Below are 25,019 nucleotides of genomic sequence, written 5' to 3' on the forward strand. Positions count from 1 at the left end.
TGTATGAAGTGATTTTAATTTCTCACTTGTGGCTGAGGGAAATAAAAAACTTACTGAAAACTGACCGATGCTCCAGAAACACTTCACATTGATAGGAAATGCTCACTGTAGTTTGACAGGACGCATTTTAGTGTTTCAGACAGTTGTACAAGACAGGAAACTCATGTTTGGTTTAAAGCTATGAAAATATATTCATGTAGATTTGAGAGGTGTGGAAAGAAGTGTATGTTTGAATTTATGATGTCATTTACAAAAAATAAAAAATAAAAAATTTTAAAAATTCCCAAGAGGTCCTTAAAAACTACTTTTCAGTGTGATTTGGAGGTTGATTTAAACACTCTCTGCTCTTGGGACGTCCATGGAGACACATTTAACTTCATGAAGTGTGCGGTTTAAGCCCAAGAAAACATTTAATGTTTACCTTGTGTTAAGGGTAATGTTTTTACAAACTACTTTTCAGTTTCATCTTGAAATGATTCCAATTGCTTGTTTTTATACATAAGCAGTGGAAAAAGAACAAAGTGAAATGAGAGTTGTGTGCTGAGAAACACTATTTACTTAATACACTTTAAAACATACAAGCGCTGAAGCTAATAAATAGGTCATTGTGTTGTCATTAGGAGGCGTGTGTGTGTGTGTGTTTATTTAGCCTCTGGATTGTTCGCTGATAGAGAAACAACTCATTATTCTAAGGCTGAAAACACAGCAACTCTATAACTATGTACACACACACACACACACACACACACACAGCCTTATAAAGTTCCTGTACAAATGCATGAGGCTGTTTAACGTCAGTCCCTTATGATGGAAATATGTTTTGTTTCTTTGGTCTGTGCAAATTGGAACTAGATATACAGTCTGTGGATGAACTAGGCCTTTTCTCCACTCACCTTATAATATCATCACTGTATAATTTTGCAGTAACTAAAATAATGTCCAGTGATGTATCTTTGTGCCCTGTGATGGACTGGTGACCTGTCCAGGGTGTACCCCTGCCTTTCACCCAAAGAGAGCTGGGATAAGCTCCAGCAGATCCCTGTGACCCTGGTTAAGGAATAATTGGGTATAGATGATGGATGGATGTTGAGTCAACATTTGTGATGTGTAGTGTAAAGTACACTGTTTGTGTGGTTGTAGACATAGGTATGGTTGGCATGTATCCACTTTGTCTCAAATGTGATGTACAGAGGAGGTTTGAATCAAAAAGCAAAGGAAGATCCTTTTTAGAAATATTGAAAAAAAGAAAAGTGGAAAATAGAGCTAATAGAATAAGAGGAAAGACTGGCATCAGCTTTGCACTAAAATTCTGTCATTCGAGGTAAGGGGATTCCAATCCCTTTCATCATTATTTTTCTTCCTTCAACTTTCCTGTAATTCCTTCATTGTTTACTTACTTGTTTTTGTTTTTTTTGACACATCTTTTTTTACTCACTTCCTTGTAGATGTGACCACTCTCATCCTGTTTTGTCTGCTCAGTCAGTTATGCCTGCATTTTCTCTTCTCTATTGACACATTTTTCTGTTAAGCGCCTACTTAATTGCATATTTTCTGTCACTTTTATTTTTTTTATTTTTATCTTCCTGTCTACTTGTGCTGCGCTCTTTCCTTACGCACACACACATCTGTATGAAGTTTGGCAGTGTTAGGCAAAGACGCCTGTAGGCTGAGGTCATAACTCTGGGAAAACAGGTGGTGGACTGATGTGGAAGAGAGAGTGGGAAAGAGACATGCATATATAGATGTGTATGCATTACAGATACTGAAAAACAGAAACACATTTCTACCCAAGTAAAAACGCAGATGATCCATTTTTTCCTATTTGTCATTTAATTTGATATTATTTTAGTCATAACCAAATTAATACCACCAGTCTTTACATGCAACTGTACATTCAAAAGACCCTTGGAAAATCAGTTTGATGTCCCAGGAGCAATAGTGTGATCCAAGCATAACAGCCTGCAAACACCTGAGAAGAGCTGAGCAGTAGAGTAATGGAGTCATATGATGTTTAAGGAAGAAAGTGAAGGTGAAAGTTTTAAAAGGTATTTTATGTTCTGCTGTCAGCTTCTAATGATGTATTTAGGTTTAGTTATTTTACAGCATATCACATTAATGTGTCTGATGCCACATGAGTGGAAAGGTTAAGCATGAAGCAGTGAGTTAAATGGATCATAATCTGCATTGCTTTGCTGTAAACCACACTAATGCCTTTTAATGCTCTGTACCTGCCCCCTTTCTCAGCCACTAGATTCACTCCCATAAGCTGATGGAAATATATACCCAACATTTAGCTCCAGTGCAACAATAATATTTATATTAATAAAAATTCTTAAAAATAGCCAAAAGCATATGAACTTATTATTACTGCATAATGCAATTTTTTTTTTGTGTGCTTCAAGGAAATCACTTCCCTGTAGAAAAAGTAGAGGCTGTTAGCAGCTTAATGCCCACAGTTTCAAAATACCATGTTATCAAATATAGCTGTTATGTAATTTTATATTTTTGTTATGTCTCTGATCATGCAGCTTGTTCTTGGCATTTCAAAAAATTATTTGTTATTATTTTGTACAGCACAAAGTGTGGTAGGTTTAGTCTTTTGGTTTTGCTCTAATGCAGCAAAAAGAAAGCAGTGCTTACAAAAAAGCATTTTCTGTGTGTGTGTGTGTGTGTGTGTGTGTGTGTGTGTGTGTTTTTTATTTTTAATCTTAAAACACTGACAGTTGATTAATAGAGCATGTTTTTGAGTCTCAGGCCAAGAAGAAAAAAAGTATTTCACATCTTTTTGAATGTAGGGACAACTTTTTGAGATTACAAATTTTTAAAAATCAGTAAAAAATGCACCAAAACAATGTCCATAGTTTTAAACGTAGAAATGTAAATATGATGTACATTAATATAAATGTTTTATATGCATGCAGTATATAAAAGGTTTAAGCTGAATATTAAGAGTTACATATAGCCTATGTGGTTTACAACATACTTAATTTACTCGCATGTCACAAAACAAAGGGCACATGAAAAAATATGTAAATGCTTTCTTTCGGTATTAACCTACATGTATTTTGCTCACAAATTTGCACTTCATAACAACATTTTTCCAAATGACATATTTCCAAGTATCTTAATTTTCCTCTGGTTCATTTCTCATTTTCTTACTGTCAATTTAAATGACCCAACAGTATGAGTATCCCATCCTTCACTACATGGAAAATTAAAGAAAAATAAATAGATATCCCGTCACTGGAAAATGTTGCTGTAGTTTTCCTCCCACTAAAGTCTAACCTTAATACTGAGCTGTATGTGTGTATGTGTGTGTGTGTTGACATTGCCCCAGCAGGTGCTTTGTGTCAAGAGTTCAGTTTGAACAGAGGAAGGACTGTAGAGTTTGGAAAATGTTCCAATGCGTGTATGTGTCTTAAAGTTGGGCCAGTGTAGACTCCAGTGCAATTTATTTACTGTTCAAATATCCAACATACAGTGTATCGCATTCACAGAAATACACTGCACTCACCAAAATGTATGTGTTTATCTTTGATCCTGTCAACTCTTCCACCGTCAGAGAACAAGAATGCTAGCATCCATGAAAATGATTGGATTTAAATACTGAAAAAAAAAAAAAATCTGTTAATATTCCTTCCCATAGTCAGCTGGTTTCTGATGATTTTACACAAGACGGTCTAATGGCTAGCTTTATCCTGGTTAAAGGGGTCATCCACTGAGGATTGTCTGTAAAAATTTTTTTTGCAGAGCTTTTTTTTTTCATTCAGCACCAGTAATCGAAAATGACTAAATCTACCTAGAATTTACAGAGTTAGGTCTGCAGCAGAGACAGATTTCCTACTGTTTACAACTGCATGACAAACTGTGTATGTGTGTGTGTGTGTGTATGTGTGTGTGTGTGGGGTGGGGTTGCGGGGGTGAATGTCATTTAAAGTATGTATGTGTGTGTCATCTCTTGACCCAGAAATTCCCTTCTTTCTATTCTTCTTCCTGTGTAATCAGCGCACTACACACAAAGATACTCACACACACAATACACTGAATCTGCTCAGCACCTCCTCTTGTCTTTCTTTTTATCTCTATCTGCATTTTGTATTTGTTTAGAAAATTATCTAAACAAGACTATATTTCTAAATGATTTATATTTAAGAACAGTTAGTTGATCCATTGAAATAACACGTTTATATTTCAATTAAAAGGTGTTCAACAGAGAAGAAAGGGCTTACAACACACAGAATAAAGAGATAGTTATGAAAACTTTCCCTGTTGGTGCCTTCAAGGACACACTGACATCTGAGTTTTGAGAGTTGGCTGCTGACAAGAAATTTTTTTTTAAGCAGGGAAAAAAAAGTTATTTTTTTAACAGCAAACACATGAGTGTCTTGTCTTTTCTCTCATATCACAGACGTCAGAGTGTCGTTGAATGCACCTCTGACAGTGAGAGCAAACCATGTGAACGAATGAGAAGCTTTAATCTAAACTCAAGGTCACCTTTTATAACCAGATACCTTTTATAGCCAAGGCCGACAACATCAACAAATTTTACAACAGCAAATTCAAAACATTTCACAGATTTCACTGACTGGCTGCATTGATCTGTCGCCCAATCGGATGCTTTGAACTTGCGGGATAAGTGGGTGTGGCTTTGACTCATGGCAACTATCCGAGCTACACCAGATCAGTTTATGTATAACTTATTTAGATTTTTCTCCTCCGTCTGGCTCCTCATCTTTCCTCCTCATTGAACTAAATTAAGGAAGAGAGAAGGAAGGCTCGTTAAAATATAAAAGCCCTCCATTAAAAATGTACGCCACCCTCCCTGTCTGCCTCTCTGCTGCCATTTTACATTTGGGAATCCCAGCAGTGATGAAAGACAGAAAACGGAAAGAAAAGATGGAAAGAAAGATGAGAAGCAGATAACAAATACCGGAGCAAACAGATGTATGGATGTGTAGATGAGGGATACTCAGTATGAAACACACATGCACACACAGAAAAAAACACACACGCCAACAAGCCAGTCGACATTTTGTGATATTTGCATGGAGCGAGAGGGGAGTTTGGCATGTGGTGGGCAAGACCTCACTGTCAGCCAGCTGGATTAACAGACAGACAGAGGGGTTTGATTTTTTTTTTTTTTTTTAAACTCCACAGTATCGTTATTATACAATACATAAAAGAAGTCAAATATTCAAAACATACAGTTTATGTAACATTTGGAGAATATTTGATTGATTTTTGTAATCATGAAACTTTTTCTACAGACGCTGTCACCATCAAACAAACTGACAGCAGCTTCACAATACCTGTTTTCTGTCTCAATCCTTTTCAATATGACACCAGCTTAACATGCTCACTGACCAAACTGTTGGCGCCCAGTTGCATTGTGGGTAGGCGCTAGTTTTTGACAAGGAAGAATAATGCATGGAATAAAAAAAAAGATGATTATCTCTGGTTCTGCTGCATGGATTTTGATCTTTTTTAAACTGTCCATCATGAATCTGACAGTGTTATAGGATTACACTGCTTTTTGTAGAATGGGAACATCAGCGCCATTCAGTCTAATTATCATGTTATTAATAGAGACTGACTGTATCCCCACTGCCTTTCAGCTTACTATTGTTCCATAGATCTTGTATGCAATATTTATATAGCTCCTTACTGTTTAGACTATACAGATCAAAATGTCTATCATGAGTTGTATCTGCTGATGTTGAAAGTACAATCATGCTCACGGGAAGGAGGGATAAGAGAGATAACCACAGGATGCCAGAAGAAAGCTGGCATTTTACACACACACACACACACACACACACAGATGCGCACACACACACACACACACACACAAAGCGAACCCATCTCGTGCCAAAACAGTGAATCCCTGCTGGAAGCTGCTCGGTGTTCTGGGAATTAAAAATCCCACAATTAAACATATGGGCATTAAGATAATTGTCAGTTGTGCTGTTGTGTGTGTATGTGTTTGTGTGTATGTGTTTGTGTGTATGTGTATGTGTGTGTGTGTGTGTATCCATGTGGTTTTGGGAGGGGGAGGGGGGCAGGCAGATGGATAGGATTCAGCCAAGCACACACACACATACACACACACACACACACACACACAAACAAACACTATTTCCCAGAAACACACATAAGTTTAGAATAAATAAATAAACAGCAAAAAAACTGCAAATATACATGTCAGACATGCAGACATGAACCTGGACTAAACCACACATACACACACACACACACACGCATGCACACCTGCACAGGCAGTCCAGAGGAAACAGCCTGCCGACCTGAGCTGTAATGTACTGGAAAAAAATGAAGAAGAAACACTTTGGGAGGAATGGTGTGTGTGTGTGTGTGTGTGTGTCCATGTGTGAGACAGTGAGAAAGAGAGACACCTGGAGGTCTTCAGTGTCTTAGAAAGGCAGAGGATGCCCTCAACAGGCTGAAGACAGAATAACAGCATCTGGGAAAAAAGAAATGTAATAAAATGTAAAAATAAAATGTAACAAAAAATATACCAAGATAATTTAATAAAACTTGATAAAAAAGGCAATAAAATAGGTTTGTATTTTTATTGGAGATATTAATTAGCCTCATCTTATGAATACAAAGGGAAGTTAATACTGAAATGAGAAAATGGAATATTTCATGCGATTTAAAAGATTTAAATAAAAACCCTAAAAATCAAAGGCAATAAATATAATTATAAACAAATTTGAGGGAGCACAGAGAAAATAGAGCCTTACCAGCATGAAAATATCAGACAGGTTCCAACTATATCTGCACTTCAAAGTAAAAATATAAGTCACTCATATGATTTTACAATATGCAGACAGAATCAGAGCAGAATCTCACGCATCCTGTTTTCCAGGTGGGCTCTCACAGAGAAGACGGCAGCAGCGTGGGCAGTTTGCGTGGCGGACACTCGATGGCAGGTCAGGTGCCCGTGCCTCAGCTGCCTGTTCAATCAGCCACATCGCCCGATCTCAGCCAGCCTGACCCATACCGCGGTAAGATCCTGCACGCCTCGGCCATCGCTTACACAGATACACTGAGCATCTCCAAATCCCACAAACTATGGGACAAATTGACAAAGGTTTCTGTGTAGGTTTTCCTCTTGGTGCTGTTTATCTGGCTACTTATTTCTGCCCTTCAAACACTTAAATTCAAACGTATGCAGACAACAAGCACCTGCATTCATGTGTGCGTCTCTGTACCAGATTTCATATTTAGTGAACAACAACCAGGGAAAGACAAAGAGTCAGTGATGGACAAACTGTTTTGGCATCTGTTGTTTTTATTCATGCATGTATGTGTGTTCCATGCAGGCTCAGACATCTCACTGGTACTTAATCATGCACATATGCATACACACATTACAAAAATTCAGCATTTCCAACCTCACATAATAAAAATAATAAGAAAATAACAAGAAGCAGAAGAAGAAAACACACATACGAAAAAAATTGTGGAATAAAATTGTAATAAAAATGAAAATGGGAGGAAGATGCAAACAAAGTTGAAAATGTTGACAGTGAGGATATGATGATATATTGTCGAGATAATAATTTTAAGGAAAAATAATCTCAATGATAAACCTAAAAGGGAAGAACAAGAAAAGCAGGATGACAAAGAATGAAGATGATGGTGAAAAACAATAGAAGAGCAGATATAATAAAATAAAATGAGGAACAATGGAGAATATACAAAATAAAAAGAACTGAAAAGAAGGGGAAATTTTCAGAAAATCGAGGAAAACAAAAGTAAAAAGTAAAATATGAGGTGAAGAGGAGGAAACTATTCCAAAGTGAGGACCAGTAAACTGTGAAACACATGGAGTTCGAAGCTCGACTTCACCGCCTGAGTGGTAAAGCACTTTCAGAGGAGGGTAAATAAATATACAGTATGTGTGATAGGAATATGGAGGAGGAAAAGTGTATATGAGCATGCTGTGGAGCAAATTAGCCCCGAGCTCATTTTTAAAGGCTGAAAATGAGTCTGCTGGCAGCAAAGTTTAGCCAGCAGCGACCACAGCCAAGTGTCTAATGAGGTGAGAGAGAAACAAACACACACTCAGGCAGAAGAAGTTGTTCCTCACTCCTGCATCTGTCCATAACTCTCACACACACTCATGCACACAGAATGGAGGGTGTGTGGAGCCTGTAAATAAAGGGTATTATAATATTTTTGGCAGTAAATACATGAATCCATTGGCAGTATATTATTCTTCTCACTGAATTTCATTTATGAACGGAAATATTATAATGACAGTATATCAGTAGTATATTAAGTGTACATATAATGCATGTAGCTCCCTCTATCATAGAGGTTTTATCTCTCTAGTGCAGATTGGGTCATTTATTTTATTAGCTATAACCTACTAATTACTGAATTTATGTGTTATGTAGATAATTTGAAGGACTTGTTTACCCAAACTATACAAAGCACTAAACATTGATTTGATTGACAATGATCAAATAACCCTCAAAGATTCTGGTTCAGATGGTGACAGAAGTTTGTGATGTGAAACAACGGGCTACTCGGTGTGTATACTGTTTTAACTTTGGAGGCAAACTACATTTACATAGCACTGCACTGTTCATGTTAAGCTGCTTGAGAACACTGTATATTTTCAGAGCCTTTTATTGTCTGCAGCATTTCAGTAGTTCTTCCATTTTCTTTGTGCAATGGATTGCAGAACAGTAGTTTCTGGGACAGCTGCATTAATTAAAACCCAGGCATATCCTTAAATTTTATGTTCAGTCTCCTAAAATGCCCATTTGTGTCTGTCTGGTTTTACTCAGACACACAAAGTCACTTTTATCTGTGTTTTAAAATTCATTTAAATGCTGTTATTTTTGCACAATTAGTGACTGTATGGAAAGAGTGCACAAGGACAAATGCACAAACCAAACACAGCCCATCACTCAACGCTACACACAAAATGCCTCCACTCAGGCAGAGGAAGATTCAAAATGGCCGACGGTGTGTGCATGTGTGTGAGTGGGAACACAGCGGAGTGTTTTGTGTTGACTGAGACATTGGCAGCGTCCCAATAACGGATCCATACAGACGTCAAATAAAGAGTGCACTGTTCAGCCGAGGAGAGGCAGACAGAGGCTACAGAGACTTTACATTTACATCACATCTCTCCAGTGCCGCCACTACAGAGGTTGACCAGAGAATTAGCTGCATTCAGACAGGCCTGATGCTGCATCCCCTCTGTGTTGGCAGAATACGAGGAACGGGGAAGCTTACATACTCAGTTGTTCTTAGAGCTGCCTTGTTCTCTTGTAAAAGTTATTCTAACATATCCTAAATGATAAACAACAACACAGGTTGTTTATCAGTCTGCAGATAAAAAAAACACCCGACAAGCCTGTGATTTGTATGGTTTGGTTAAGGATCGTGATGAGATTGACCAAAACTTACATTTAATCCTTGTTGTAATTCATTTACCTCAGCTTTCTCCCTAAAGTGTTTTAGGCAGTGTTAAAACATTACACTGCTTATTTTTTTTGAGCCGTTACAAGTGTGAACATTTTCAACTGAACAGAATATTTGTGGTACCGTAACGTCATGTTTGTGATTTACACACACATACAGTGAGGTCAGTCGTTTACACAACATTCAGTCTGATTTTATGACGATCCTGATCCTAATGATTTCTTCAAAGACTTTATAATCGGTACATGGCCGGACCCCCTCTATCCTCAGAACTATGGGCTTAGGGCTTAGGTCTTTAACTGGAAAAGCAGTAGTTCATGCAAAGAGTGGTCCAATCTTTTTGGAAGGAAATGTTTATTTTGACTGGCCACACCTATTGTCAAAGTGAAGGCCAACCTTCATCAACAGACATTTAAAATATTCAAACACGGCATACATTTTCAGACAGTCTTTCCTGGAAGGGATTTATCGTCCTGCACTTGATTGGTCGCATGAAAAACCACTGAAAGAAAAGATTAACAAAAGAGAGCTTGTCTGAGAGAAAAGTCCCAGCTGTGGCTCCTTTCTGAAGTGGGTGTGAATGTTCTACTCTTTGTTAGGTTCAGGCAATATCTGTGACTTTCCAAAGTTACAGAAACTGTCTGAGACAGCGCCATTTCTCATATGAAAAGTGTTACAAGAACATGTTTAGAAAGCTGATGAAGAGTACATCCATTTGTTTAAGGAAAAAATTTTAATAGTGTAAAAAATAAGACCCTTCAGAAATGCAACAGATGCTGTGTAGAGCATATAGTACTGAAATAAGCAAAAAACTATTCGATTTCACTTTCCTACCCAGTCCTGTCAGGATTTTACACCAGCAACTTTTATTTTACAACTCTTCCTCTGTGATTTTCTTCAGCCTGCAGTTCATCTGTTAATCTATTTGTAACTTTTAACTCCTCCTCCCCCTTTTACTCCTGCAGCTCTATCTGGAGGCCTGCAGGGCCAGAGCACCTCCTCTGTCAGCTCAGAGATCAAATCTGAGGATGAGGGGGACGAGAACCTGCTGCAGGACACAAAAGCCCTGGACCCCAAGAAAGAGGATGCTGATAGCAAGGAGCTCAAAGCTATTGAGAGGTCAAGATCTAGGTAACCCCGCCCATCAGACGTTCGCTTCCATCAAAACCCTCAGCTGGGCTGGGACACATGCTTTCCCAAAACACCTCCATGCTCAGAGGCCTTCCCTCTTTGTAAACCAAAGCTCTCTATGAGACAGAAGCAGTTCAAGATGTTTACTTGAATTGGATTTTTGTTAAATCTGAAGAGACAATCTGGAATTGGCTTGTGGTTTTAATAGGATACACATATTGTTTGTTGTAAGTTATGGTGAGAAAAAACTCTAGAGAGAGAAGGACTTTAAGCTGAGTGTTTTGGGAACCAGCCTCTGGACTTTGATGAAGTGACCAAGTGTGATGAGAAACAGCTAAATACGGTTAATCACTTAATTCAGAGACATACATAAAATCTCCATGTCCATTAGGCAGCTCTCTTTTTTCTGCTTGTCATATGTTTGAGCCAAGGCAGCACCGTTGAGAGAGAAGCGACTGTTCCTGGTGGACATGGAGCTCCTACTTGATCTTGTCAGTCTCTCCACGGCCTTGAGCCTGGTTTTAACTGTTTCTCACACAACAGAGTAGAGCCCATGATCAATATTCTAAAAGAAATGCAGCCTCACATTCAGGGCTGGGGAATACACAAAAAACACCGAAAATTATTATTTCTGCTGCTGACAAGAAATGATAGGCCTGCAAAAAAGGGTTTCAACATGGTGTCAAAGAAAAATGGAAGAAAGCTCTTGCAGGAGTCAGCTTTGAATTTGAAATAACAGAAACATCAAAAATATCTGTTGGTTTTGGTCACAGTGTTGATTTCCCATCCTGGATGCATCAGAGCAGCCTACACCCCTCCAATGATAAACTAAGTGTTTATCAGGGTTAATTTGAACCTGGAGAATGATTGGAATCAGAAACATTTGGATCCCGAACCCAGAGACTTGTACATGATGGTGGCGGTCATGATGATGATGATGACAACAATGATGATGTTGATGATTATGCAGATGCTTGTCAAATATGAAACATAGATGACAAATGTCCATGCTGTGGTACATGGTTTGGGAGCATACTGTCATGGCTTGTGACTAGAATATCACTGGTTTAATCCGCAGACAGGACTAAATCTCATGGAGCTGCTCAGTGGCCAGCAGGTCAGACTGTGGTGGTACTGGGCAGCTTCCAAGAGGGAATTCATGGAACTGTATGAACACAATCAGGCCAAGGGGAAAAACACTGTCCAATAAATATCCTCAAGTGTCTGCAAGGCATTTGCAGGTTGTAAGATTACAAGTTGGAGGATGAATAAAAAATCAAGGGGCATGGAATTAGAAGTAAGTTAGACCTCTGTAGCTTACTTGATCTCTTCTTGACCCTAGCAGCTTGATGCCACAATAGCTGCCACAAACATAACACTCAAAGATCTCCAACCAAAGGTTTGACAGTGGAGTTGCATTGTGGGTAATCTAATGTGCCAGTTTGTGTAATCTGTAATTGCTAAATCTGCGTAGTAGTCTATAACATTTATATTTAACAATTACAACTGCATTAAACCATAACTCTAAGGTCCTTTCGTATACACTGATACTTAACGTATCGCTTAACAACACTTATGATTTATTATTGTAAATTCTAAAACTACAAAATCTACACAAGGTTTTAGTTATTTCAATGAACATCCATCTTTAAAGTGCTTCTTCATGTGATCCCACATTACATCTTCCATCCTCTGTCAGTTTGTCCTAGTGTGGATCCTTCTCTTTTGAGTAGCTCTTGAAATACTCAGAAAGCAACCCAACCCCTGTTCCCAGGCTGTGTTCCTTGCTATTTTGTAATGAAGGTTGGATGATGAATCATCTAGTAAAGTTCAGCATGGACATCAACTGCAGGTTTATAAAAAAATGAGTTTCTACACAGAACTAATAACTGAGCTTTCATACTCAAACACCATTCCCCCACCCCAACCCCCGTTCCTTTCCCTTTTCTCCTCCTCGTCCTCAATATTGGTCATTGTAGCAACAACGATGACGAAGACCTGTCTCCGGAACAGAAGATGGAGAGGGAGAGGGAGCGGAGGATGGCCAACAATGCAAGGGAGCGCCTGCGTGTGCGCGACATCAACGAGGCATTCAAGGAGCTGGGCAGGATGGTTCAGCTGCACCTGAAGAGCGACAAACCCCAGACCAAGTTATTGATCCTCCACCAAGCTGTGGCCGTCATCCTCAGTCTGGAGCAACAAGTCAGAGGTCAACTTCAAACAAAGACTTCTCACCTCAATAACTAACAGTATAAACTCTAGACATACATGGGATTGATTCATTTTCATTATAATTTGATTATTTATTAATTTACTTGTGTTTGGAAGCAATAATGAGTACACTGCTATTTTTCTTAATATAGAAACTCCCTCATTATGTTCTCATTACCATTATATTGTATCTCATTGTTCATCTGAGTTGAGCTACACATATGAGCCAAAACAGCATTACCACTATTTCCTGCTATGCTGTAGGTTATTTTTGTGCTGCCAAAACAGCTACGACCCGCTGAGGCGTGGACCTCTAAAAGTGCCCTGTGTTGTATCATTCATTATATAAAAGTATGACCCTGGAAAGTTCCACAATGCTCTTGAACAAGTTCTAGTTCCCACAAATTTGATTTTAAATTCATTTGCATTAATTTAATCAGTTTTGTGCACAAGCTGAAAATAATTGAATAACATGGTAAACAAAAGGACACTGAATTCTTCGATCATGATAAGGATTGTGCTGGTAGTTAACTTTTTGGAAGTGACTAAGTCAGTAGTGTAATTAATGAAATGTTATGATAAATTACATAGACATATGCATAAAGTCGAGGCATTTGTATGAAAGCAAAAACTAGCTGCAGTAATATTGTGATTGTAAAGGATAAGGTCATTGATTTTCTTTTCAATTATTTTTTTTATATTTTCCACAAATATCAAACACAGACTAAAATCAACAATGGATTTGGTGTACTCACCATACTCCAGAACCTGGTTAGTTTATCTGAGCTGTAGGCCTCTACTGTTGTCTGAAAACTCTTAAAACAAACCAGCCACAGCGTTGCACTGGGTGACATGTTTCAGGCTGGGTTTTTGAAATAAATGTGTCTAAAACTATGTATAAAATATCTTGAATACTTCTTTCTGAAGAAATGATGCAGCCATTAAAAACATGGAGTCTGGATTAACTTCTCTTTAAGGAAATTGGGTTTTAAATCTTTCAAGGTGCTTAAGCAAAATCTAAGGTAAAAAAAAAAAACAGGGTTCAAGAGATTAAATTGGACTGCCTGCACGTGTAGCACACCATCAGATCCAGGAGAGGGCAGCAGTGGCACCTGTTGACTGTTAAACAAGGCTCAACATTTTAACTTTGAATGTTCTGAGACTTTGAGAAAAGAAGACACAAAACACAGCCAGGATACATTTTATTAGAGAAAACACCAGAATGAATAGTCTCTCTTCTTCCCTCTGTTTCTCCAGAGCGAAACCTGAATCCCAAGGCAGCCTGTCTGAAGCGTCGCGAGGAGGAGAAGGTCACTGTGACGTCAGATGGGACTCCACTGTCACTGGCTGCTGCACACCACGCTGCTGCTGCTGCCATGGGCGATGGGTCCAACCCCATGGGACAAATGTAAAACGCAGCAACATCTCCTCCCCCCTGAATGGTCAGAAGATTTCACTTATAAACTAATCTGCTGTTGTACCTTCAAATCAAATTCAGGAACCAGTCCAGAAACCTTAACCAAATTATAAATCATTTCTAAATTCATGTTGCATTAAAAAAAAAAAACATGTCACACAAAATAAAGGTTATATTGTGGTTAATTATGTTGAGGTTGAGGTTGTGACATGTTGGCATGTTTTCAGAGTCAAAAGTTTGGACAGGTTTTCATTTGTCCAGCTGTTTTCTGATCTTTGTCATCAGTGTGTTGTTTGTGTAAGTTTTAACCATTTACTTATTATAATGAAATTAAAATGAAATTACAATTCTATCAGATGTTAGTTTATAACACAAAACTAAAATATAACTCAATCAGTTTTACTGAGGAGAGGTGCACTAAGCTGGCAGTAAGTTTAAAAGTAGCTATTACATTTAAAGAGATGTGAATACTTGTGTCTAGAGCTTGTGTTTAAAGATGGGACTATGCTTTCATAAAAAACCTCTGGATAAATAAAAGTAAAAGACCGATATGTTACACTCATTGATTGTATTTTATTTAATTAGTTTTAGAAGAAATATAAATCTGGGGTAATGTGATTGGTAAAAGACCCACCTATAGGGACAATATGTTACAATAAGTTTTTTATAAATGTGTCAATTGAACATTTTTCTAAACCTGATTTTAGCATGCCTCTCACTGATGAAAATCAAAGTTTACTTTTTTCAGTTTTTTCATCTTATGACCTATTGAACTACATAAATGACTATACTAAACCAGCACATTTTACTTTTTTTTTTTTTGTTGGCATCTTGATGGAAAAGAAGGTGCCAAACAAAGAAAAAATTCCAGTTGTATTGACATTTCTCCCACTGTGTCTAATACGTGACGAGAAGAAACGTCAAAACCTACACAAACAACATGTAGACCAATTTGCCTCATTCGTTAAATGAATTGGTGAAGAATTTTTGTTCAGTTCCTGACAGTTAAAGGCTGGCAGAGTGGATGAGACTGTAGATGGCTAAAACCAGAAGCCAGAACATGAGTTAGTTTCTGTCTGGTCTGGGTACATTTTAACAACAGATTGGCAGTAAGTGTGATTTTAATGTGTGACTGTGTCTGTTGCTGAGTATGTGTCATTTCTGTTTGCAGCTTTACAACTTTGTTTCTTTGAAAACAGTCATTTTGTATTTGTGTTTGCATGTGAATTGCATAGCAAGTTGAATGTCTCACTGAGCATTGTGTTTTCTGTTGTTCTCTGGATGAGCCAAAGTTCCTTCATTTGGAGGAAGAGTGAAGACAAAACCCCAAAGCATTTTATTACTGTAAAAACCTTTTTATCTTTAGTTATACATTGTACATTATATAGTTTTTGTAAAATTGTTTCTAAAATATACATCTTTTTATGAATGTGTTTTAGTACATTCCTCATTATCATTTTACAAATCATACATGAATGTCTTTGATTTCTCTTTTTCAGCTTATTTATATCATATATATATATATATATATATATAACTTCCATTAACCAATAGGAAACTTGTTTTGTCAGAGTTACATTATAGTCACAGATTATGCAAGAAAATGAATATGCCTCATGGTGGTGCATTCAAACATCTCCAGAATATTTTTTATTTTTGCTAAACATTCTGTTACATCTAAGAGAAAAACTAATATCATGGATTCTGCGAATGATTTTTTAGTATCTTTCCCATACTAAAAAATCATTCGCAGAATATTTACATCTATATATGAAATTTGCTGTGAAAATACCATCAGAATTGGACTCCTAATAACTTGGTGATTCTTGAATGTTCCTCTGACCTCAACATCAGGAAAAAATGACTTCTCCCTTTGAAAAATACCAAATATCTCAAATATAAGAAGCTTTGGATTGTTGAGCATATTTATGCGCCCCATAAGATTTCCATTTTTGGCACTCCATTAGGCTTTTTTCCCCTTATGACAAGACCAAACTTATATGTTTAGCCATGTTATTGTTGTAGGGAGGAATAAAACCTGCAACACCAGCAGCCTTTACTAGGGTTTATAGTTGAGGTAGTCATTTTATGAATGTGCATGTTTATGTGTGCATCATATAAATATCCCTTCTAATCCTTCCTTTAATTTTGCACTTTTCCCCTCTAGGTCTGAGGTGCCAGAGTTCATCAAAATGATGAGTGACCACTTCCTCTGACAGCGTTTCCATGGCAACCTGGCAACTGATCAAACCTTCAGTCTGACCATTCAGTTTCTCCAAGACTTCAGCTTGACCAATCACATCAGCATCTTTCTCTCTTCTCGTCTGTTGTGTCTGATCCTTCTCTTCGCCTTCGTCTCCTTTTTCTGTCAAGAACTGTAGAGTCACAATAGTTGCTTTCATCACTTTGCATCTCCAGCTGAAGTGAACTGGATGCTACTTTGTGGAGACATTAAAACAGCCGCTGTAACATGGCTGCTACAAAGAGGCAGTTTGTGGGAGCGTTGGACACAAACTGACAACAATGGAAAAAGTCAGAAATACATAATTCAAGATATTCTTCTTGTATCAGCATTCCCAATTTTTAAAGGGTCAAAAGGTCATATATATATATATATATATATATATATATATACATATATATATATATATATGTATATGTGTATATATATATATATGTGTATATATATATATATATATATACACATGTATGACAGAAACCTTGTTAAAGTGCAACTCGATGTGGGCAGGGAGGAGGCAAGGGGTTGGAGGTTTGTTTAGAACAGAACAAAACATATCACAAAGTATTTAAAGTTTTGTTTTTGTTGTTTTGTTTTTTTTTTTTACATTGCGCAGCTGTTGGTAAAGGCAGCTCACCACGTCTCTGACTGAATGGCAATCTAATGCTCTAACGCCACACTGTGGATGAAGCTGTGCCTGATATTCTCTTCGATACAAACCAGTCAAATAGATACACATGGAGAAGCAAAACAAACTTTAAAAAAAACAACAGGAAACTTCCAGGAAGTCTCTCAGAAGCAAGCTGCACAACCATATATCCACTTACAAGCCACACATCTTTAGGTATAAATTAAAATAAAGCAGAGATTAGGAAGATAAATTTGTTGCAACACTACTGCTTTTCAGAGATTGATAACTAAGTATCAAAGAAGCAGGGGTGGACTAAAAGGGGGCAACATGTTCTTCCCTTTCCTGAACTGCAAACATTTAGACTGAAGTGCAAAACATGAACATCTGTACATGTTTATGTATTTTTATTACTGTTTAATGCTGTTTAATGTTTAAGTCTTGTTGACTTACTTTAAATTGCAGACTTGTACAAAGTTTTCCAGTGTGAAATGCAAATACAAGACGTCTGCACAGTTGTACCCAAATGCCCCGTGTGTATCTTCTGGAAGGAAGAGAGTACTAAGAGAATCAATCATTGAATCAAAAAAAATCAGTCAATCAGTGAGTGACTCCAAGTGGTCTGTATTTAAGTGATTGAAAATAGAGGAATTACAGGGGAAAGACTGGAAGGAAGAATCATGCAGTAAAAACAAGTGTACTTCCACTGTAAATGCAGCAGAAAGGCACTTTTTTCACATCTTCATCTGATATTGTTGGGTATAAAACTGACAGAGGATAACAAAAAAGAGCTCTAGCAAACATAACCAACCAGTCCTTTGTTGAGTTTAAGTTTGAGTTTGAGACTGTTGTAAAACTGTTCCTCAAATCAAAGAGTTACTAGGCCGGTGGTTGAGTGGAAGAACGAATGAGAGAAGAGATAGATAAATGAGAGGGAAGGTGGTTGGCCTGAGCACTGAAGTGAATTCTATTCCATGTTTAGCACATTCCCTGAATCATGATCACTGCTTGAATTAAGTTCTCCTGTTGTCCTGTAGGCATGTACTATGGGAAAAACAGGAGTGCCAAGGAAGAGGAAAGCAGGATTGAGGCAGCACAACATACTGGGGAGTTAGAGCTCCGGGGAGAAAACAAACAGTGAATCCAGAGTCCACATGATAATGACACTGCAGAAGAAGCAAGGGAACAATCATCAGGGTGAGGGGTACTTTTTTCTGGGGGCCAAGCAGCAGTAGTTAAATCATTCCTGTATTGGGTTAAGTAGATTTCCTCGTGTCCTGGTTTAGTTTCTGGCTAATCATAACCTTAAACCTCTAACCCCATCTGGAGAATTCTCCCATGCCCTAAATACCAAGCTTGGGGGGGCTTTCTGATTGACAATTAGCTGTATGGCAAAATAATGGACAAGTCACATTTAGCTGGTTCAAATTCCACTGGCTCAATGTTTTGCCTGATGACTAGTTAAATGGAATATGAACTAAAATAGTCTCTTATGGTGCAATGCACTGCAAATCTGATCAAGAATCCTGAACCTCTCATTAGGGAAAAGGACCAATTGGACTGGGTGGTGCACGTAAATCACGTGGACAGAAGTGGGGTGCAACATTGACAAAAAGCTATTTAACATGTCACAGCTGTTTTAGAATTGGGTGATAGTGTAACTAGATGAGTCAGGCTTACACTTGAGAGGAACAATTATTGTTCCTGTATAATAAGTGTTCTATTTTCAGATGTAAGCTGCCCAGTGGATCATCCTGTGTCAGGAACCAGATTTACCTGATAGGATACAAAACATTACTAATAGCCTTATTTAAATAAACTAAAAACAGTAGTCAATAATCTGCATCTAAGAGGCATCCAAATCTTGTGGCCTAACCACTAATATTCTCTCAGAGTTTTACTGCTTCCTGAACTTAAGACTTACCCAAGGTTTTTGGGTAAATGTTCTGTAAACTTTAACATAGTTTGGGGAGTGAAACAGGTAAGAACGTGACAGGAGAACAAGAATGTCCATTATTTTCTGACATCAATCAGAAGGCACCTGCTCATCCACTTTTCAGTTTGAAACCATCTCAGTCCCAGTTTGGTCCTGTTGACCCTAGCCTTATGAGTCCCAGCCCCTCTACCCAGCCTCTTGCCCCACCTAAGCAGTCCCACAGATGCAATTTGAATATTCACACTTCTACCAATGTGCCTTTTTAGAGTTCATATCATTCAAGTTGCCAGAGGAGGACATTTACCTGGTCTTTTTAATAGGATGCAAGCTTAGGGAAACCTGTTCTTTGTCGTTAGGTTCTATGCAGTCAGGTTTTTTACCAGACCTGGGAATTTAAAAAAAGCTAAAAAGGAAAAAAAAGTATTTTTTGGATAAAAAAACGAAACTGTATTTAATGTACTGTATGCTTATATGTAAGTAGACAGCGTGTTCTGGCTTTGAGCCAATGGGACAGATGCTTGATTTAGCAAGACGAGCCCCTGTCCCCATCCTCCCTGTCCCCCCAAGTCCTCCATAAACCCAAGCCCACTTTCCTGTTCCAAGCCCCAGCCCTGTTTCCATGGTGAACAACGCGTCTCTTCTTGTATTATAGCTTATTAGCTTTTTATCAATATTTGATCGGCTTGTCCATAAGCCAATGTAGTCTTCAGTACAAAGTGTGTGGTCGTATGTTGTAAAATGATTTTTCTTCTCCTCTCTCTCTTTTTTAAGAATATTTTCCCTTATTACTTTTTCTTTGTCTGTTCTGGTTTACATGTCTATTACAGAAAATGTAAAAAAAACAAAACAAAAACAAACAAAAAAAAAAAAGGAACATCATTCACTAGCTGGCAGCATTGTTCTCTGTCAGTGGTCATTTTGACACAGTTAAAATCCTACCCAATCAACAGGAAGGCAAGAAGCCTGGAAAAGAATCTATTTGAATAAATCAATCTATATATAAATGTACAAAAAATATATACAATATATAAGGAGGGTGCCGTTTTTTGTTATTTTTTTATTTTCTGTTACAAAGGTGTGTTTGCTTGGGCAGGAATTATCTTCTCAAAGACTGAACTGGCAGAAGTTGCCGAGGCCCCTCAGTGTTACAAATTTTCAACTGACTTTGTTGTGTTCTATGTTGTTGCCATGACAACATCCTCTGACTAGTACGGCACCCAGCACAGGACAAAATGGGACTGGAGTTCCATCAGCTCCATTCACTGCTATCTATCCAAGGCAACAACACACAGACATTTGTAAATTGTATGCAACAAAATGGCAGACTTTACCATTATTTTGAAATTGTGTATGTAAAAGTTATATTTTTACATGTAGACTGTTGTTATTTTGTGTTTTAGAAATATGTTGTATTGTTTTTTTTGTTTTTTTTTTTTTTGTTAAAAGATGAAAAAGTAAAATTCAGTATGTGTTGAAAAAAAAGTGTCACATTGAAAGTGTAGTGAGTTCAAAAGTTCCAAAATCCATTTTTGTTTTTAGTTTGCAACATTTGTTTTTATCTGTGGGGAACAATTTTGAGAGTTCAAGGGAGGAATCATAAAAGGTATATGATATTTGTTTTGTTCTCCATGCCTCATGACATTGTCATTTTTATTGTATTTTTGAAGAGAAATGTGTAAATAGTCATAAAACATTTTCTGTGGGGTTACTGTGGGATGAGGACTTGCCAGTGAGGGGTGATGATGATGATGAACTTGTTTTGAGTTTTTGTGAGGTTGTGTATGTCCAGTTTCAGTAGCCAGGTGCCAACTTTTATTTTTGGTGAGTGGTGCTCTGTACTGTTTGTGGTTTTGGTTGCCAAGTGTAAGGCAAATTATTCTCTTTGCTTACACCAATAATCAGTCCTGTTAGAGCTGACACACGCCATTTTTGGGGCCATATGAAGGATTTCTGTTAATGACCTCATTCAAAACCGTAACATGCACTTAATTAAAATGTATAAAAACACAGAATTCCACAATTCTAAATTATGCTACCTGAAGTTTAATTGCTTAAATTGCTTAAAACAAACTGAGGCACCCAAAGATCACTCATATGTTCAATTCACTTTTGTGCTCCCTTGTGGCTCTGAGCTGGCTCCTGACTCCTGCGTGTTTATTTTCTTCAAAATGGGTTGTAAATGTTACTTAAATGAGAAAACCCCCATCAGCTGGTTTAAGATTAATAATATGAACATTTTTAACCGATTGGAGTTTTGCTAATATAAAATAGCAGGTCGTCAGCAAACAATCTTCTCAGCTATTTCCCCAAAAAGATTTCAGATTGTGTGCAAGGCAGTTTCAGTCATTTGTTTTTAGTGTTTGCCATTAAAATTGAGCTTTCTGTCAAAAGGAAAAACTGCTTTGAATTGGACCTAGTTTAGACACTAGGATTAAATCTGTCAGTGTAAGTGCTAAATGTATTTTTAAATAATGTTATTTTTACATTGCTTCATTTCATGTTTTCTCATGTTGTATAATCAAGTCATCTCCCGAATTACAGTATCTTTATTTTTATGTTACCCCTGATGTTCCTATTAGCCAAAATGTTAACTTTTTTTTCTCTCTACTTGCTGTACATACACACCTATTTTTTCAGTGACTGTGCCATGAGCTTTGCAATCTGTTACTCTGTACCAGTTTTACTGCAATAATGAGTTGAATTCAAAATAGTCGCTCCTGTCCTTTGTTTTCTGAGCACTGCTAGAAACAGGCAGCGTTTACGCCATTTAAATGAAAATGTACATTTGGGTAGAGATTATAACAAATTCAAGAAAATTCAAAATATTTATAGCCTACTAAGTTCTTTTTATCCCCACACAAAAGCTTTTTAAAACATCTTATACAAATATGGATGCCGTGTTTATTTTACACAAAATTACTCTGATTCTTCAGGAAGAAAATGGCAAAGTCAGCAATCAGAGGAGCCTGTTTCATGTCTTTAACCTCTATATTTGAGAACATTTCATTCATACAAATCTCCACTGCCAGGATAACAAATTTAAAATCCTGCCAATATATTTAATCTTCCTTTGATGAGTATTCTTCTTGTGGCATCAATATTTCCCCAGTGTTATATTCATAAATCAGTACAAATTATTCATACTATACTCTTTTAAACCCGAATATTAAATTGTGGTCTTTGTCTTTAAATTGTGGATTTTACAACATGTTTAAATACATATCTGAAGTTCACATTTATTAAATTATGTGCCATCAGTGTTGAGTAAATCACAAGCAGTAAATCAATCTGTTTTAGACGTTTCATATTTTTGTACATTCTGGTGCCATCGTTTTTCATGTGATTATTTCCAACTCACATTCTCACCCAGAGCCAATATTGAAATCAGTTTCATCTCTGTTATAGATCCAGGATTTGTCAAGTCTATCTTAGCACAAAGACTCCAAGCTGCTAGCCTCACTCCATTAAGATTAAAAAAATACAATTTGTATATGTATAATTCTACCCTTGCTCAGTAAACAAGATATAAGGTGTGAACCAGATAGTTTTACAAAACACAAGTAGATTCTATTATATTTGGGTAGTGGCAGGTGCTGCCAAAACAAATGATGCAATTTTTGCCAGACATGAATATAATGCAGTGTTTTTGTTGTCAAGCATAATGTTTTGTAGTCTTTGACATTCCTTAGTAAAGAAGCTTTAACTGCCCTCCTGATAATCAGACTGAAGTTATGTTTTATTCTTGATATCAATATAGATGCTGCAGAAGATTTTGCTAGGATAATTCAGTTTAATGGTGATAAAGCAATATGTTGATTTACAAATTCTACAACTTGTACACAGCTCTGTGTCATCTCCACCTGATAGCACAGGATGCCAATGTCTAGAATTTTTATCATCCCTAATTGGCTAGAAGAGCTATTTAGTCACTGAAGAGATTGAAGATGTAGCTTGAAAAGTAGAGGATTTAAATTAAGGCCCAAAATGCCTACTAAAAGATAGTTTCCCACATTATGAAGAAGCACGATAGAGATGTTATTGGCTGATCTCCTTGTTTACATAATTATTGTCATTTCAAAAACCACTTCATTTTTCAGTGTTTGAATCATAAAGATGAAAAACATTCTTCTTTCTTCTTTGAGTCAGTTCCGTCAATGAAAAACACCATTGTGTAGAAACAAAATATAAACTAAATTAATCATACATTAAAAGATATTTGCCTTTTTTTACAGAGCCAATCCTTCTATTTTAAGAATGCTGAAAATAAGTAAGGAAAAAATACTACAGAATAACTACAATAAAATATTCCACTACATGTTTGAAAATGTTCAAAAATGAATATTTTAATATATTTGAAGATATTTTATTTGACCAATGTGTTACTGAAGACAAGACTTTTCGTGTTTCGTGTGTGACGGCACAGTGTAGATGGTCCCATCCCAGCTGACAGCAGACCACAATAGAAACATCAAAAAAAAAAAAAAAAAAAACACAGCAGCTGCACTTATCCCCCAGTGTGTGGCTTAGTGCCTCAAATCTTTATTTCACTGTATTTCTGTTGCAAGTGTTCGCTCCTGCATGTCCATTTCCTTAATTATTTCTGCTTAATGTTGTATAATTTTACTTTGTTTTTTGAAGTTTTGGTTGTTTATGTTATTATTACACTTTCATTTCATTACACGTCAATGGAGATGTTGGAGAACAGGTTCTTTTTTATTTCTGTGCTGAGGGTATTATTCTTCTTCATACCATCCCAACAGTGGGCCATTTGTTGCCTGTTAGTTCTCATCTTGTAATAATTCAATGAGGTTCATGTTCATGATCATTCTGTAGCAATAAATGTGCCATTTTTATAATGCAGTGCTTTGAAGGCCTCTTTCTTTTTACTCACAGTTTCATTACATGTTACACATGGAAGTTTTCTGGACTCTTTGTTCAATTTGCATTTGAAAATGCATTTTGCAATTGGCAATTCAGTGTGCGAAGTGGTAATGTAATACACAATTCACTTTGAATAATATTGGTTATAATTATAAATGCAAACTGATGAATTGCATGTCATATTGCCATGGGATTTCGGTCTCTTTATTCAATTTGCAATTCAATGTGGAAAGTGTCATTTCAATATGCAATTTGAATTATTTTAGTTAAAACTTTCAAATGAAAGCAGAATCAATTGCATGTCAGATTTCTATGGGGTTTTGTGCTCTTTATTCAAATGTGCCAGTGAAACGGCGCCCCCAATGGATTGCATTTTCGTTTCATTGTCACCACTCTTTCAGCATCAAAATTCAATCCACAATGCAAACTGTCACTCACTCATAGAGTCCCACACTGTGAGAAAAGGGCCAGGAACTCTTTGGCTGTGGACAGGCTACAATGGCAGCTGTTAAATCCACCTGAGGACGCACCTGCCTACTACCCATAATGTGCTTCCCTCTGTCCAATCACACAAATGTATCGGTGGGCAATGACAACAAGGACTACAGCACCACAGCCATACACCCAAACATGCTCTGCCCAGGTGTCACTATGACACCATCCAAGTAGGAAGCAGCATAATCAGCATGCACATGATTGGAAGGTGGCTGGGGCACTTTACAAGCCAAATAGAATAAATTGGTATAACCCAAACGGAGTAAAGGAGGTCCCAAGATTCTGGAGACAATGAATCTGCCAGCATCCCTTGAAAAAATCTAGTGTTGTGAAAAAATGAGCAGTGCCTAACTGATCCAGGAGCTTGTCAACCCAGGGCATTGGGTAGGTATTGAACTGTGGCATTTTATTCACCCACCTATAACCCACCCAGAACCATATAGACCCATCCTTCTTTAACACCAAAATGACTGGTCTACAGTAATGTGGGTCTCCTCTATCACTTCTATCTTCAGTATTGCCTCTCATTCTACCTGCACAATTTTTTTTTGTGCTTTGTACAGCCATGAATTTCCTGTCAACCCTGGCTGTGTTTCAGTGTGGTGGTCAGTGTTCAATA

The 25,019-nt window shown here is 37.3% G+C and overlaps 1 protein-coding gene across 13 annotated transcripts in view; it reads left to right on the forward strand.

The window, feature by feature from the left end:
- The window catches only part of tcf4 (transcription factor 4), a 215,194-nt gene extending 191,310 nt beyond the window's left edge, over nt 1-23,884 (forward strand). For 6 of the 13 annotated variants that reach the window (XM_026296701.1, XM_026296706.1, XM_026296707.1 and 3 more), the window contains 5 exons: nt 6,887-7,025; nt 10,428-10,593; nt 12,573-12,802; nt 14,062-14,212; nt 16,389-16,437. In XM_026296701.1, the coding sequence (XP_026152486.1) occupies nt 6,887-7,025; nt 10,428-10,593; nt 12,573-12,802; nt 14,062-14,212; nt 16,389-16,437 (735 nt within the window). Of the gene's footprint in view, nt 1-6,886; nt 7,026-10,427; nt 10,594-12,572; nt 12,803-14,061; nt 14,247-16,388 lie in introns of all 13 variants that reach the window. The other 7 variants (XM_026296699.2, XM_026296712.2, XM_026296704.2 and 4 more) reach the window with 5 other exon arrangements.
- Nucleotides 23,885-25,019: the final 1,135 nt, after the last annotated feature.

Source organism: Mastacembelus armatus, chromosome 12 (genome assembly GCF_900324485.2).
Source record: "Mastacembelus armatus chromosome 12, fMasArm1.2, whole genome shotgun sequence".
Classification (NCBI taxonomy): domain Eukaryota; kingdom Metazoa; phylum Chordata; class Actinopteri; order Synbranchiformes; family Mastacembelidae; genus Mastacembelus; species Mastacembelus armatus.